This window comes from Armigeres subalbatus, chromosome 2 (assembly GCF_024139115.2).
Source record: "Armigeres subalbatus isolate Guangzhou_Male chromosome 2, GZ_Asu_2, whole genome shotgun sequence".
NCBI classification, from domain to species: domain Eukaryota; kingdom Metazoa; phylum Arthropoda; class Insecta; order Diptera; family Culicidae; genus Armigeres; species Armigeres subalbatus.
The window spans coordinates 342,589,141-342,606,550 of NC_085140.1; the positions used below are offsets into that span (position 1 = coordinate 342,589,141).

The 17,410-nt window shown below is 39.0% G+C and overlaps 1 protein-coding gene across 6 annotated transcripts in view; it reads right to left on the reverse strand.

The window, feature by feature from the left end:
* Nucleotides 1-17,410, reverse strand: part of LOC134212860 (serine/threonine-protein phosphatase 6 regulatory ankyrin repeat subunit B-like) — a 224,217-nt gene that overhangs the window by 97,361 nt on the left and 109,446 nt on the right. For 5 of the 6 annotated variants that reach the window (XM_062691111.1, XM_062691107.1, XM_062691106.1 and 2 more), the window contains one exon: nt 4,424-4,516. In XM_062691111.1, coding sequence (XP_062547095.1) covers nt 4,424-4,516 — 93 coding nt within the window. Of the gene's footprint in view, nt 1-4,423; nt 4,517-4,786; nt 4,983-17,410 lie in introns of those variants that run through there. The other variant, XM_062691110.1, reaches the window with a different exon arrangement.

Consider the following 17,410-nt stretch of genomic DNA (forward strand, 5'->3'; position numbering starts at 1 on the left):
AATCAGACTCAAATCTCAATCATCGAGGCTTCATGCACGAGCTAACACTCTTGTGATTCTGTTGGGAGAGCATCGCGCTTGAGTTTCTCGGAAAGAATTGCACCGTTTCGCTAAATCACCGAAAAATGATTTCGCTTCAAAAAGCATCAAAAAGCAATCAAGGCGTATTTTTTGTTTACATATGGATTTATTGGCCATTATTTTAAGCGAAGAAGGTTAATTAAATGCATTCAAGAATGAAGAACACGCAAAAATCAAGCAATGATTCGAATCGCGATTCGAATCATGGGCGATTCTCTAGGCCATGATTCTGATGGGATTTAACTCACGCATGATTTGAATCGCCGATAAGATTTGATATACTGTTAAAATCCGAACGAACTAAAAAAGCGAACAGGAATCTACCTCATCAAGACGCCAATCCTATGATGGTGTCATTGGTTGCATCTCATCAAATGCACATTTTAACAGAATCAATCAGAATCACATTTTATTGTTGAACCGTTAGCCAATGTTTGCCCTTCGTCTATCCCCTCGCCCATAGAATAGATTTTGCCGGGTGAAATATTTCTTCAGTTCTTGCCGTTGAAGCGGTTTTCATTTCATTTAAAATTATTCGGAAGAAAAATTAGGCGTGTTATTGCTTGCTTTGAGTTCGTGGAATGTCTCTCTGGCTTTTATTACAACAATCAACCCGATGCAAGTGTTTTCTGTATTTGCAAAATATTCCATAAAGATTTGTCACCATTTTGTCTCTTTAACAGGAATTTGCCACACAGTGAATGGTGAATAGACCAGTAGAACCCCTTCAGGAGCTCCGGGAGGTTTGCCCAATAAATTTCTGCAAAATCCATCCAATCATTTTGGGAGAAATCCTCCAGGAATTCCCGAATAATTCCTACAAAAGTTGGGGGAGAATTCGTCCAGGAATTGCGAAAAAAAATCATTCTGGAATTCCGAGTAGAATTTCTCTATGAATTTCGGAAGAATTCTCTCGAATAATTCCTACAAAAAAGCAAGGAGATTTCTTATAGATATTCCGGGTCCCCCCCGAAATTCCGAGAAAGTGCAATGATTCCGAGAAATTTGGTACAATAATTCCGAGAGGAATCCCCAAAGAGCTTTGGAAGAATCCTTACAGAAATTTTGGAAGAATCCGTCCACAAATTCCGTGAGAATTCCTCAAGGAATTTCGGGAGATTTCCTCCAAGAATGTCGGGGAAATTCCTCTAAGAATATAGGGAGAATTCATTCAAGAATTCCCGGAAAAATCCTACAGAAGTTCCGGGAGATTTTTTACAGAAACCCCGAGAGAAATCCATCAGAAATTTTGAGAGAATACCTCCGAGAATTTCGAGATAATTTTTCTAGGTATTCCAAGAAAACTTCTAGATTTCCAGGCAGAGTCCATTCTGTAATTCCGTGTGAATCCGTCCAGGGATTTTTCTCTATGAATTTTGAAAGAATTCCTCAAAAAATATCTTCCTGGTATTCCCGAATAATTTCTACAAAAGTTCCGGTAGAATTCCCCAGAAGTTCCGAGAGAATACGAAAGGAAACGGAACTGGATAAATGTTTCCGGGATACATTTTATAATGTAAAAATCCTGACAAGATTTCTCTTATTTATTAAAGAATTTCCATAAATCCTCCCAGAATTCCGAAAATTGTTTCACCCATCCCAAAAAATCCAATCAAGATGCTCCCACAAACAGTCCTAGAGGTTATTTCACTAGATATTAGGAATTGTCGTTTAATCTCCAATTGGATAGGTATACCCGTGTAATCGGAACACAATGACACCACGCATTATTTCTTAAACTGTAACAGGATACCATCCTTTCTTCCGAGGACTCCATTCGAAATGGACCGCTTTTCTGCTCTTTTCTTCTTAGCAGGGCCGGGGAAAAACCGTTTTAGTGGACATTTTCGTAGGAATATCCATCGCTAATTAAGCCCCAAACGCAATATAACGGAACGGCAAATTTGACAGAAAATATATGGGCTAACTGTCAAATTTTCCGTTTCCGTCGACGTTCCGTTGTATTGCGTTTGGGGCTTTACTGCCCACAATGCAGCAGTTTCCAATACTTCCAATCGATTTTAATATGTACTTATATTTTAAGAAATTTATTATTTATACATAAAAATGTACAAATTATATTTAAAAAGAAAATAAAGAATAAAATTAAAATAAATATGTCCACAAAAACTATTTTGTAAACAAGCCGAAAAAAGAATGCTAAGAAGAAGAATCGAGGTACCCATATCTAAATTGTATCTAATAAAAATCTAGTAGAGCTGTGGTACTAATGTCTAGGAGATATCTCTGCGTTATCTAAGAGAACCGTTATGTCAAATCCTTTCCGGTTCAAACGGTCTACTCGTCTAAAATTTGAGGTACACAGGTTTAAACTAGGCCAAATAATAGGACCTTAGCCCTACCGCAATCATAGGCTCAAAGGACGCATTTTTTAACGAAAAGTGTTGATTTTTATCATTTTAAATGGAATTTCGTCAAACCAAAGGTGTTCTAGTGGTTAACTCGAAGAGTTTTAGTGGATCCGCTATTTCGATGTTATTACATCCAGAATTGACTATTTTAACACTACCGCAACATTAGGGCATACCACAACGATAGGACGATCTACCCTAGTTCTGAAAATCACAGTTGAGAGTCGGTCATACTCGGCTATCCCACTCGTTTTTTCGCATATGATATCGAAGAATCACAATTCCTGATGAAGTTTAAAAGCATAATTTCTGATGGCTATATATATCGTTTACATAAATTCACTATAAGGTAGGCGTAAAATGTCAATTAAAATTTATAATTCATGCTCTTCATCGGTTCTATCAAGAACCGCTAGCTACAAGATGTGAATTATCCGTAAGCAAAGAATCAGTAAACACTAGATTTTGTTCCATGGTAAGATATCTTGGCATTGCACCAACGAGCGAAACCCAAATGACTCTGGTAATCTGAACTACATAACTGCTATTTGTTCTGGATACCCAACTTTTCCGACATTCATTTGCATCATAAATGGAGTTCATGATTCATAACTACAAACGAATCTCTAAACTGATTAAATTGTTCATCAAAATTGAAAATGACAATTGAATGGTTATTGATTCCCAACGATTTTGTGTACTGTTTTGCGTCGATAAGGATAACAAAATTCAACTCAAATATACATATCCCTAATGGAAAACGTTAAAAAATACGACACATCTTTACAAGGTGCACTTATGTGGTTTATGCATTTTTTCAAAGATTTGATATGAAAACCGTGCCGAATTGTAGATTGAATTGTTTTTTATTTTCGCATGACGTTTTTAATGGGTCTTCCCTCATGCACAAATTTTCCAGCCGAAAACACCTAATTTTAACTATCGTCGATATCCATCACAAGTTTGTTTTCGACGGTAGTAGCCTCGCCAAACATAAACAATTCGACGCAATTATTCAGCAGCGTAATTATGAACCTACCCCCGCCACCGAACTTCCAACCCACTAAGCAACGCTTTAAACAACCCCACAGCAGCGCAGCGTTCGCATCACCTCACTGTCGCTGTCGCTCCACCAGATATCCTTGAGCAGCAAAACAGCAGGTTTACGCTTTGAGTAGACAGTTCGGGCCTATAGGTACAGCACCACCAATAGTAATACGACCGAAAGCAATCATGCAATCTAAATTGAGGCCATTATTTTTTCACCAATTTCACACCGGGATTCACCTTTGTGTGGGACGCTGGGGATGGGGGAGAAGCATTCCTTTGTCAGCATCGGAATCCCAAATGAAGTCACTTGTAAGGGTAAACTACACACATTTTCAGATCATCTAATTATGGCGTACAAAAAGTTCTATTAAGAGCTCATTTATTTCTGAGCAGTGAAATTAAATCCGTGAGTTTCTTTGTGTCATATTATTCAAATCATTTTTTGGATCTGATATCGCCTACCCTTATCCGATTGGGGTAGGTGATCGGGGTGGAAATGCCGGGGGAATCCTTTCCGGGGGACACCAGTTAAAGGCACACTGTAACAGTTGGGTTCACACATTGTTGCCGGTTCGCGGAAATTTATTGCTTCACTACCACACTGCACTCGCGGACGCGGGTCAAGGAGTCACTTGATTGAGGTGCGCAGGGAAATATTATTCCGTCAGGCACCATTCTCGATGTATGTTTGCACGTTCATCAATTTCGGAAGCGGGACTCTGCTCACGAATGCCAACACTCGATGTGTGTATGGTAACAGGCGGGCACAGTTGTGTGTGGTGAAATGCAGCACGAGTTACGTAATAGCTAATTCCGATTACGGGGCTTTCCGGTTAGTTTCGGATTGTGGTGTTTTCTCTTTGGGATGGTTTTAATGAGCAATTTGATTGGGTTAGATGACAATATGGGGGGGTACTCACCTTCAGTTGATCTGCCGTTTGTGCCGATAGTAACTCCCTGCACATAGACTGGTTACCAGCCTCGACAGCAAGCAGGAGCGGTATTTTGCCTTTCTGTAAAAAATTATTCCTTACAATCTCTTTCCATGATGCTTTGTGCCTCTTCTGTCCTTTTCTTCTATTCAAAGTGACCAAATTGGTGGCGAGCTTGTGAACTTCGATCCGGTTACTAGGGAAGGCCACGGTCCCACCCCGCCGCGACGGAAACGGACTTTTCCCAACCGTAGCACTCTGTTTACTAGCACCGACACCTCCCCCGCCAAGTTTCGCCGTACTGTTCTTGCGGACTGTACTGTTCTTCCGCGGACCAGCGGGCTCATTTACCTCTGAGTTGACCGCTGCCAGGGACACCATATCCAGGGTCGGTGTCCTGTAACCCGCATCCGACACCGATCCTTCCGGAGAATCGCCACCCATTGTGGCGGCCGCAGCCGCGAAAGCCGACGCTTTGGCTGGATTAAACTTCGCATATTTTGATTGTACATTCTGGAAACGCTTTGCGGGATTAGACATGGTCCGATCGTACCAACTGTCATATTGAAACTACTGATGCGCGCAATTTTGCTTCGCTTCATTTCAGCAAAAATACCAAACCGATTCCGATACGGTTATTATTATACACAGTGATAGCAGCGCGGCCTAGAGAGGGCCTCGTCCTACAAGGAAGGACAAGGCCCGTGGGGAGGTGCATCGGCCGCGGAACGACTATAACAACGCAAGGCGAATCCAATTCATATCACCCCCAAACCAAACAAACAGGTTCAGAAACCGACCATCCAGCCGAACCCAGTGCCACCGCCGTCGCCGCCAGTCGACGGACCAAGTCACGGACGGTGTTGAAAGGTACGGATTTTTATTTACCGACGCCACACTAGCGAAATATTGCCAAAAAAGGGAACCTATTCAATTAGAAGGATATCAAACTTGCCTTGAGTGAACTCTGATGATTCTGGTGGATTGGTTTGGTAGCTGCGAATACCGGGGAGTATCCACACTCTTCGCAGAACAAGTCTCGGTGATGGACCGGACCGGTTATAAATTCACATTTATGCCAAAACCGAAGTTATTTTTAAGGAACAAACCGACGATTGCTTTAATATCTTATTTCTAATTCTAACAAATCAATATAAAATGTTGGTACTTACAAAAATTATTGATTCTTATAAAAGTATGATTATTATTTTATTATTTCAAATGATTAATTCTTCAAAAGATTATATTCTAGATGGTAAATTAAGTCGATTCTATTGGTTTATGTCTAGTTTTTACAGAAATTGTCCTATTGTTTATTTATGTTTTGTTAATTTTTTGGTAGGTACCTGGCGATTATTTATATTTTTACGGATAGTACCCTGGAATATCCATCTGATCAGAAATCCCTTCAAGAACTTTTCATAAATTACCTTGAGAACTCTCAAGAAACTTCCACTAAACTCCTTCCGAATGTCACATTTCTAATCCTACTCCTACCCAACCCCGAGAAATTTTCCGGAAATATCTCCGGTAGTTTTTTTAGGAATACTTATGGAAATCCAATTGCGAATTTCTCCAGAAAATGACTCCAGGTGTTTCCCAAAACATTCTCCCAAGAAGCTCTCTGGAAAATCGTTTTGGACTTCTTCAGTAATTATGCAAGTAATTCCCTTGAATTCCCTCTGGAATGCAAATAAAAATTCCTCTGAAAATGATACATATTTGAAATTCTCCCGGCAATTCCCATAGAAACTTATTACAAAAATTCCTTCCTAAAGTTCTCCAATTTATATTCCTGATGCTTCCACCCAGATTTCACCCCAGGACTTTTTTTTCCACAAATTGTTTATCCTTCTCTTCCTCAAGTTCTTTCAGTAATTTCCGCGGAAATCACTTCAAGAATACTTCTATAAACCCCTTCATTCCCCAAAATTGTGTCCGAAATTTATTTTTATATCCCCCAGAATTCCTTAAAGTATACTCCGAAAAAATCCTAACTGCTCCGGTATATTCTTAAAAGATTTCATAAAAAAAATACAGCACCCCGAAACCCATTACCCCGAACATATTTGGAAACATATACCGATGAATCGCAGACAGAAAATATGTATTTGCAAAGCCTCAAAAATATACTATTTTGAGTTACTTAGAGAAATGCAATGAAGATTCTGTTTAATAAACATTTTTGATTTCCGTGTAATGACCTTGGACTGTCATTCTACGCCATTATTTTCTGGGAAAGTGCTACTGTACCAGAGAGGAGATAATGGTTTTTTTTTTGCAATTAACTCATCTGTCCAGCATGAAGCGAACATGAGCATTAGCATGATGACCGCGCATTTCGTAGTTGCTACTCCGTGGTTGACAAAAACAATCGCAATTGCACAAGGAACCAATGGATGGAAACATGGAATTTGCTCTCCAACCTCAAAGTGCACAGTCCGAGAGCTCTATACATATTTTGAATGGTTGAGTGATAAAACGGCCTACTTTTCCATTCCAACGAAATGGGTGCTTTAATGAACATTATGCAACTCAAATGGGTTGCATAATATTCATTATAACACTCATTTGGGTGCCATAATGAAAAACCAACATCAGAACAGTAGTTACATGACTACATTTTGCTGAATTAGCTTGAGTAAGCGCTCTGCGTTGCGTAATAAATGAAATAGTTTGATGGACATGACATTAAAAATGTCCAAAGGCAAGTACATCTATCGCTTCACGGCTTATCGAACTATGCAATGTGGCACGGTAAAATGGAATCTGATTGTTCTCTGTAGCAAGACAATTTGTTGGCAAGAATGATCATGTGGAGTTAATTAGACTGTACAATGGTACAGATTTATCAAATTGAAGTCCATTTTTGTCATTGCAAAAAATATCGTGTGCAACTCGTTGCAAAACTCGATTTTTTCAGCACTCGTAATATTTATTCAACTCGGCAAGCCTCGTTGGATATTGACGTACTCATCTTTTTGCAACTTGTTGCACAAACTACTATCCAGCTTTCCACTTTCGCCATAATGGCGGATGCTATAAATTTTTTGACAGGAACTGCTTCCAGACACTGAACTGGAACTCCCATCTAAACAAACGTTAATATCCTCGTTACCAATGACATCCATTGAGTTGTTTATTCTACTATCAACAAGGAGATATGCGCAAGATTGATAAAATTCTATTTAAATCATTCAATAATCTGCTTATTTTTCTTCCATTTTAGATTTTATTTTAAAATATGCTGAGATTGATGCTTAGCCGTAACCATATTTGCACCTCTTCAAAAACGACGCTTATCCACAATTTCGTGACCCTCTTTGTTCTTCCACGTAATCCCTCACTGATGAACTCCTCGCAAATCTTCCTCAAGTCACATTAAAAAACAGCTTCAACATGGTGTACTTCCGAGGAATAAACGAATCAATGAATTCCGGAATGAATTGGTACTTTTTCGCTAATGTCCATAAGACAATCACCCACCCGAAAGGGAGATGGTTCCCATACAGACTCCCCGGTCTTATCAAAATTTTGTTTTTGTTAGTTTTGGTGGAGTTTTGGGGGTAATGAAAATAGGTAATGGCAGAAGTATTAATTAAACCCCATTGGGAAGAATAAGTATTGGTTGGAGTGAGGCAATTGATTTATAATTATATTTCAAAAAAATTGTTTCTATATTCTCAACGTATTTTCAAATAGATGTTCAGTGTTCAATTTAATCCTCTGCTGACTTGGGAGTAGCTAATTTTGAAGAAGTTTAAATGGTAAGGTCGTGTATAATAATTTTATCAGATTTGTGTTTTGATTATATGTACGCTTAGTTTTCATAAAGTAAAAACCAGTCGCAAAAAAGTAACAATTCGTTTCGGAATTTATTCGTTCTTCATTGGCTTAAAATAACGCCATAAGCATGGTGGGAGAGCCGACAGAATTTTCCATCGGAAATGCACTCGTTGAGCTGCTTTTTATTGTGACCTAAGGAAGATTTGTGAAGAGTTTCTATAGAATATATATACGTGAAGAATACGTTGATATATATAGTGTGGATAATAATCATAAAGGCGTAGTGCTGTTTTGATACGATTTTTTTTTCTGTTGAATTATGGAAATTTTTGTTTTGTGTTTCTGCTGATCGTTATTCCATATTGTGAAAATTCTGGACGCAAAGATTTGAGGAAGCCTTGATTGTAAAGAAGTGAAAAATACTTCACTTCGGGAAACTTTCAGTCATCACATATAATATTGGTATCAAAAATATAAAAAACTGTTGAAATTTAGTTGAGATTCAGTTCGACTCATACTCAGAAATATTATCTGAAATGAAAAAGAAAATTAGCAAATTTCTAATTATTTGAAAGGAATTTCATCAATCTTGCGCAAATTTTGCTTGTTGATAGTAAAATAAACAACTCAATGGATGTCATTGGTAACAAGAATATCAACGTTTGCTTACATGGGAATTTCAGTTCAGTGTCTGGAAGCAGTTCTTTTCAAAAAATTTATAGCATCCGCCATTATGGTGAAAATGGAAAGCAACCGGCAATTGCTTCACGTTCTTATTTCTAATTCTAACAAATCAATATAAAATGTTGGTAGGTACTTACAAAAACATTATTGATTCTTATAAAAGTTTAATTATTATTGTATTATTTCAAATGATTATTTCTTTAAAAGATCATATTCTAGATGGGATATTAACTCGATTCTGTTGGTTTATGTTTATTTTTTACAGAAATTGTCCTATTGTTTATTTATGTTTTGATAATTTTTATGGTAGGTACCTGGCGATCACTTAGATTTTTACGGAAAGTACCTTAGAATGTCCATCTGCTCAGAAATTCCTTCAAGAACTTTTCATAAATTACATTGAGAACTCTCCAGAAACTTACACTGAACTCCTTCCGAATCTCACATAGAATTTCTAATTCAAAAATTTTCCGGAAATATCTTCGGTAGTTTTTTAGGAATACATATGGAAATCCAATTGAGAATTTCTCCAGAAAATGACTCCAGGTGTTTCCCAAAACATTATCCCAAGAAGTTCCTGGAAAATCGTTTTGGACTTCTTCTGTACTTATCCAAGTAATTCCCTTGAACAAACTCCTCCTTAAAGTATACTCCGAAAAAATCCTAACTGCTCCGGTATATTCTTAAAAGATTCACAAAAAAACAGTACTCCGAAAGCCATTACCCCAAAAATATTTGGAAACAGATACCGATGGATCGCAGAATAAAAACATGTATATGCAAAGCTTAAAAAATATACTAATATACTGTTGGGTCATGGGTTCGAGTTCCATGGTAGGGAAAGTGGTTACCTCCAATACATTTTCCAAAACAATATCTTTCACATAACGTACATATTCAGGGCAGCAGGGACTATGTCCAAGGGCTTGACGATCCCTCCCCAGGCCATCTGCGAGTTGTGGGGCTTGCCTACCCAAGTAACATTTTAAGTTTTGTAACGCTCTTGAAGACCATAATTTACTCATCAAGAGTGTTATGAAACCAGCATAAAACCAAAATGTTACTAGGGTAGGATGTGGTGGGGTTTGACAGTGGGCCCTGTTAAACCTCTATAAAAAGCTACATGTATCCGCAAGTAGGCCCCACCAAAGCGACTGTGTGCCGCTCAAAGCGCACAAGCCCAAGTCCTGGTGTTAGGTGGGACGCTAAACAGCCCTGACACGACGGCCCTCCGACGAGACAGGAGGTTTGCGCCGGCCCAATAAGCCGCCTGGAAAACCAATCATTACGAACAATATAAGAGATAATGCGACTCGATGTATTACATCCCCGCAACTTTGACTTGCTGGACAGGACAGAAAGTGTGGAAAAGCGGGCATCGAGCGGCTACCTTCTACCAAAGCTGTGGCACCACCAACGAGCTGGGAACCGGTTTCATAGTGCTGGGTAAGAGGCGCCATCATGTGATAGGGTGGCAGCCAATCAACGCAAGGATGTGCAAGCTGAGGATTAAAGGCCGTTTCTTCAACTATAGCATCATCAATGTGCACTGCCCACACGAAGAGAGACCCGACGACGACCCACTCAACACAAAATCGTATATGATGCCGTAGAAGATGCTAAAGTGGAGGCGATTTACGTACATGTTGTATGGGGAAGTACCTATATTGCCTCCACTTTAGCATCTTATACGGCTTCATATAGGATCTTGTGTTGACTGGGGAGAAAGAAGCGTTCTACGCACAGCTGGAACAGACATACGATGGATGCCCACTGCGGTACGTCAAAATCGTCATCGGTGACATGAACGTACAGGTAGGAAGGGAGGAAATGAAAAGACCGGTCATCGGACCGGATAGTCTGCACACCGTATCGAATGACAACGGCCAACAATGCAGAATACTTCGCAGCCTCCCGCGGAATGGTAGTCCAAAGCACCTTCTTTTCCCGCAAAAATATCCACGAGGCCTGGAGATCACCTAATCAAGAAACGGAAAACCAAATCGACCACGTTCTAATCGACGGTAAATTCTTCTCCGACATCACGAACGTACGCACTTACTGCAGTGCGAATATTGAATCCGTTCACTACCTCGTTGCGGTATGCCTGCGCTCAAAACTCTCGACGGTGTACAACACGCGTCAAAGTCGGACGCCGCGGCTTAACATTGGGCCGCTACAAGACGGTAGACTAGCCCACGAATACGCGCAGCAGCTGGAAGTGGCACTCCCAACGGAAGAGCAGCTAGGCGCAGCGTCTCTTGAAGATGGCTGGAGAGATATTTGATCCGCCATTGGTAGCACCGCAACCGCTGCACTTGGCACGGTGCCCCGGATCAGAGAAACGACTGGTATGACGGCGAATGTGAGCAGTTAGTGGAAAAGAAGAATGCAGCATGGGCGAGATTGCTGCAACACCGCACGAGGGCGAACGAAGCACGATATAAACAGGCGCGGAACAGACAATTCGATTTTCCGGAGGAAAAAGCGCCAGCAGGAAGATCGAGACCGTGAAGAGACGGAGCAACTGTACCGCGCTAATAACACACGAAAGTTCTACGAGAAGTTAAACCGTTCATGTAAGGGCCACGTGTCACAGTCTGATATGTGTAAGGACATAAACGGGAACCTTCTTACGAACGAGCGTGAGGTGATCCAAAGGTGGTGGCAGCACGACGAAGAACACCTGAATGGCGATGTGGCAGACGAAGATGGCGGTATAGTGATGGACCGGGGCGAACGCGCGCAGGAAATAATTTTACCGGCTCCGGATCTCCAGAAAATCCAGGAGGAGATTGGCCGGCTGAAGAACAACAAAGCCCATGGGGTTGACTAACTACAGGAGAGCTATTTAAACACGGTGATGAGGCACTGTCTAGGGCGCTGCACTGGGTCATTACCAAGATTAGGGAGGAGGAAGTTTTGCCGCAGGAGTGGATGGAAGGTGTCGTGTGTCCCATCTACAAAAAGGGCGATAAGCTGGATTGTAGCAACTACCGCGCAATCACATTGCTGAACGCCGCCTACAAGGTACTCTCCCAAATTTTATGCCGTCGACTAGCACCAACTGCAAGGAAGTTCGAGGGGCAGTACCAGGCGGGTTTTATGGGCGAACGCTCCACCACGGATCAGGTGTTCGCCATTCGCTAAGTACTGCAGAAGTGCCGCGAAAACAACGTGCCCACACATTATCTATTCAAAGCCACATATGATACAATCGATCGGAACCAGCTATGGCAGCTAATGCACTGCAGAAGTGCCGCGAATACAACGTGCCCACACATTATCTATTCAAAGCCACATATGATACAATCGATCGGGACCAGCTATGGCAGCTAATGCACGAAAACGGATTTCCGGATAAACTGACACGGACACGGATAAACTGACACGATCCGACGGGCACAAGAAGGCGAGGTGCGCAGCGGGCAAGGTGGATCGATCAGGTGGAAGATGACTTGCGGACCCTCCGTAGACTGCGTGGTTGGCGACGTGTAGCCATGGACCGAGCTGAATGGAGAAGACTCTTATATACCGCTCAGGCCACTTCGGCCTTAGTCTGAATAAATAATAATAATAATAATATCAGGTGACGAGCAATTTGTTTTGTTTTGATCGAAGAAGCCTTATGCTTCCCGTCCATCATAAAATATCAATTGAGAGCAATTCTGCAATTCTTGTTATGGAACCAAAAACATCGTTCTTTGGTTGCGAGGTTAAGTTCTCATCTGTCGATTTAGCGACTGCTTCATCAGTTTTGGAACCACATTGGACTGATATAAATGGCAAATATGACAATCGATCCATGGATCTTGAAGCGACATGTTCTAGAGAAAATAAGTACATGATTCATGGAATTAAGATTAAATACATAGAACATTATGCATCATAAGATGCTAAAGTAGAGGCGATATACGTACATGTTGTATCGGGAGGTACCTATATCGCCTCCACTTCAGCATCTTATACGGCATCATATACGATCTTGTGTTGACTGGGAAGACTATAGTCAAATTTCAATATACAAAACAACCATTTTTTCACAACCTAGATACGTCCCGAGATACGTCTCTTATTGTTAAAATAATCATATTGTATATTATAAAATTGAAATAAAAAAAATTAAAAAAAAAATGAGAAAAAATGCTTGAGATTGTGATGAAGCTTGAAGATTGTTGCTGTATTTTTACAAGAAGAGTAAAATCAGGTCTTCAAATTGCGCATATTTACCGCAGATTTTTAATTCAAGGATTTTTTTCTGTTTATGTTGGTTTTCCCGATCAACTCTTAGATTAACGATGCAGGTCACAATCAATTTAGCCAATTTAGGATAAGGAGAAAAAGTTAGTGGGACATTGTATGTAACACTCGATTCACAGTTCAATTCTGTTTTAATTCTGTTTTAACACAGATTCTTTTAAAACAGTCGGAGAAAAACCAAAACATTTTTTTTTGTAAATATGGCGAGCAATCATTTAACGTTTTTTGCGCGTATTTTAGAATTTTGAACAACAAACTTTTTTTTTGTACGGAACGCATTTCCGGTGTAAAAAAATCGGGTTTATGTCTTTATTAATTTGCTTGACATCAAGTGCAAATCTTTCCAAAAGACGTTTTTCCTCTTTCCATAAACTTGAATACTCTTCAATAGCAACAATGATAAAAATAAACGGATATGCATATCATCACTTGGCTCCTGGTATCCACCCACACCACAACCACAATCAAACTACTACTGGTACATCCATGCTTTTTTGCAGCCGTGTGGTCCAATAATGCTCATTGAAGATTTGCAATAAAATGAGCGCGAGTGAACGGAGGCTATCGGTTGTGCCGGAAAAGCACACCCGTCCTGTTGTATAGGCATTCGGTTATACGCGGCGTGGCGTGGGAGAAGCCGCGAATGGGGGAGGCAAACAACTGTTCCACCACCAGTGGCAACAACAATCAACAATAATGGCACGGCGGAGTTAAGAATCACAGCTCCGGACTGGCGACTAGCCCAATTCGCCAAAAGTTTACCTCGTCGGTTGGTTGCATCCGTGTTGCATCGAGATGAAAAAATGTTAAATAAATCATTTGGTTTGGTCCAACTGGTTTGAACTATTTTAACCTTTGAGGAATCACATTTTTGTAAAATACATAAAACTGCCTGTCGTAAACAACACAGACAACACTGCATAAGTTGTCCAGCACCTTGCAAGTTCAGGAAGTTAAATGGAAATGGTCAAATATCTCTTTTGGAATATCATCGACGATGCTTCTTCCGTTTTGCCATTCTATAACTAGTTAAGGTGATTCCCGATTGGAACTTGCCGCACAACTTTAGAAGCATATATTAAATGAGAAAATACTTCAGCATTTCGCGAGAAAGTAATTTTAGACCTATTTCTATATTATTTCAGTTTAACTTAATGCAGATTTGAATAATGATTAGATCGTGAATTTAAAAGTTCTGCAAGAGGGTAGCGACAAGAATTCCCGACCAAAGTTTCGTCGTCCCCAGCATAGACCAAAAAACAATGAAAGCGATATTAATTCGTCAAATCTTAACCGTAACCCGTTGTACTAAATCGAGAATATAAGTGCTGCTGCTTGGGAGATTGCATTTTAGGTATTTACAAATTAAAAAAAAATCCTTGAAAATTTTGAGGAATTTGCAGCAAAAGATCCAAACATTTTCTTGTTGACGAATTTCGCGCCAACTCGACCAGCGGTTGGCAGCACCATCTCAGAATCGAACGAAACTTGGTGGGCATAAAGATATGGTATTTCTAGGTCACTCTGCATACTTAGTTTTTCAAAAATTTTCGAGAGTAACATTTGATGAGGGCCTAATTTTTTTCATGATTTTTTAAAAAATCGATGTAACTCTAAAATGACAAGAGCTACAAAAAAGTGTTGTATAGCGGACTGCCGTGAAATTCCCTGAAGTTTTTTGGAAAAATATCCAAAAATAAAATACCGATTTGTACACTGAAAAATTAGTTTAAAAATTAAAATCGATATTACAAAAAAACCTCATCTCAGAAATCGATGAAATTTTTTCTGCAGATAGGTATTTTAATTATGTAACTTTTCTGGGAATAATGTTCCTGTGACATATTTAAGGAAAAAAAGTTTTTCTAACAAAAACTTTTTTCAAGTCCATATTGAGTGAAAATTTATCAGCGTGTTTTATGCCTACAGCGCCAAATATAGGTTCAGCAGCCTATCATCAACCAACGACACATTTTGAAAGTATAAAAATTTGTTTAGGAAGCAATTTAGCATAATCTAACATTAATGTGGACCAACATTTGAAAAGGGCGTATATTTTCCTAGATTGCTTATATCAATGTTACACACAAAACCAGATTTACAAAATTGTGATGTTTGATGGACTATTGTAAATTTGTCTGAACTATGAAGTCTGAAACATAAAAGAGCGTTTCGTTGACCGAGAAAATAAATTAATGAATGTAAAGATTAAAATTGGTTTAGCAAAAACAAATTGGGGGGATCTCCGGTAAACGCACATATAAAGTATAATAAATTTTCCGCATTTTTTTAATTTTTTCTTCCATTTTATTTGTTACTACATTTAATTCTTATTTCTACTTGAATACTCATTAATTTGTAAACTTAGTCGAACAATTCAAAGACTTTTTGGTCTTCATCTGAGTTGGAATATTTTTAGCCAGGATTTTATTATGAGCGATTGGTATAAAAGAATGAAGCTGCCAACTATATAGTTTTTGCTTTTTTGAAAAGTTCATCAAACTCTTGTTGAGTATCGTCGTCGGGGGTGACAATGGGTCAAATGGGGGTGAGAATGGGTCACTGTTTCAACTACTTAGAATGCTTGTAGAATGGATGTATCTGAGGACAAGAAAGCAAAAATATAAGAGACCTTTTTGAACGATTTTGCTCTACGCCCTCCATGCTCGCGGTGAGAGCGATGAGCCATTCTCACCCCCAGACCCATTGCATGAATGAATAATTTTCAGAAAAATCTAACAGTACAAGAGGCTTTATAACGGTTTCTAAATTACACCGTTCAGTGGTTAGCTTTTGGTGAAAAACAACATCTTCTTTTCCACTATTACAATTAAATATCACTTCAGTTTTGTTTCAGCAACATTGCCCGTTTTCAAAGTATTTTTTTTTGTAATTGTTTTTAAGTTACTTCGATAAAAAAAGTCAAATAAAACATAAACCCTTTTCAAATGTTGGTCCACAATTATGTTAGATTATGCTAAACTGCTTCCCAAACAAATTTTTATACGCCCAAAATGTGTCGTTGGTATATGATAGGCTGCTGAACCTATAATTGGCGTTGTAGGCATAACGCACGCTGATAAATTTTCACTCAATAAGGAAAAAAGTTTTTGTTAGAAAAACTTTTTTTCCTTAAATATGTCACAGGAACATTATTCCCAGAAAAGTTAGATAATTAAAATACCTATCTGCAGAAAAAATTTCATCGATTTCTAAAATGAGGTTTTTTGTAATATCGATTTTAATTTTTTAAACTAATTTTTCAGTGTAGAAATCAGTATTTTATTTTTTGATATTTGTTCAAGAAACTTCTGGGAATTTCACGACAGTCCGCCATATAACACTTTTTTAAAAGTCTTGTCATTTTAGAGTCACGTCGATTAAAAAAAAAATCAATGAAAAAAAAATTGGCCCTCATCAAATGTTACTCTTGACAATTTTTGAAAAACGAAAAACTAAGTATGCAGGGTGGCTTAGAAATACCATATCTTTATGCCCACCAAGTTTCATTCGATTCTGAGATGGTGCTGCCAGCCCCATAGAAGGGTTGGCGCGAAATTCGTCTGTTGTAATTTCGGTATATTTACAGGATTTCAAGTAAAAATTAAAGACAATTTTCATAGAAATTTTGAGCAATTTCCCCTCGGAAATAAGGAATAATATGCTGTGGAATTCCTTAACAATATCGCATAGAAAATCGGTAAAATAGCAGATTATTCACGCAATTTTTTTTAGAAAATTTTATTCTTATTGCAAAGGTGTTCGGCTCTGTATTTTTTTACATTTTATATCATTGCCTCAGTTTTGCAGTCATCCACCAGAAAACCAAAAACCGTAAGAATTTCAATTGGCCTATAAAAATCGATGCTTCCGGTGGTATTGGTGTTCGATTTTGTCTCCGCTCCGTCCCTTTGGCCTACAGCAAATGGTGTGCAACCAATTGATCATGGAATATATTTGGGCACGAACGGTTCAGCTCGGTCACGGTGTGTCTAGTAGAATAGTTTCTTACACTTTTAAGAATCCGATTTTCAGCGTAGTTTTGTGTATAGCATTAATTATGATTTGATTACACTTTCAAAAGCAATGTCCTATAAATAATCAAAAATTGGTTTATATAATTGACAGTGCATCTCAAATACACCGTGAAAATACAAACTAGAGCTGTCCACCACTACAGATAACTAAACGATTCCCCGAGTATTTCTTCGCTTGAAGTGCCCCATTTAACCAAGCACACATCAC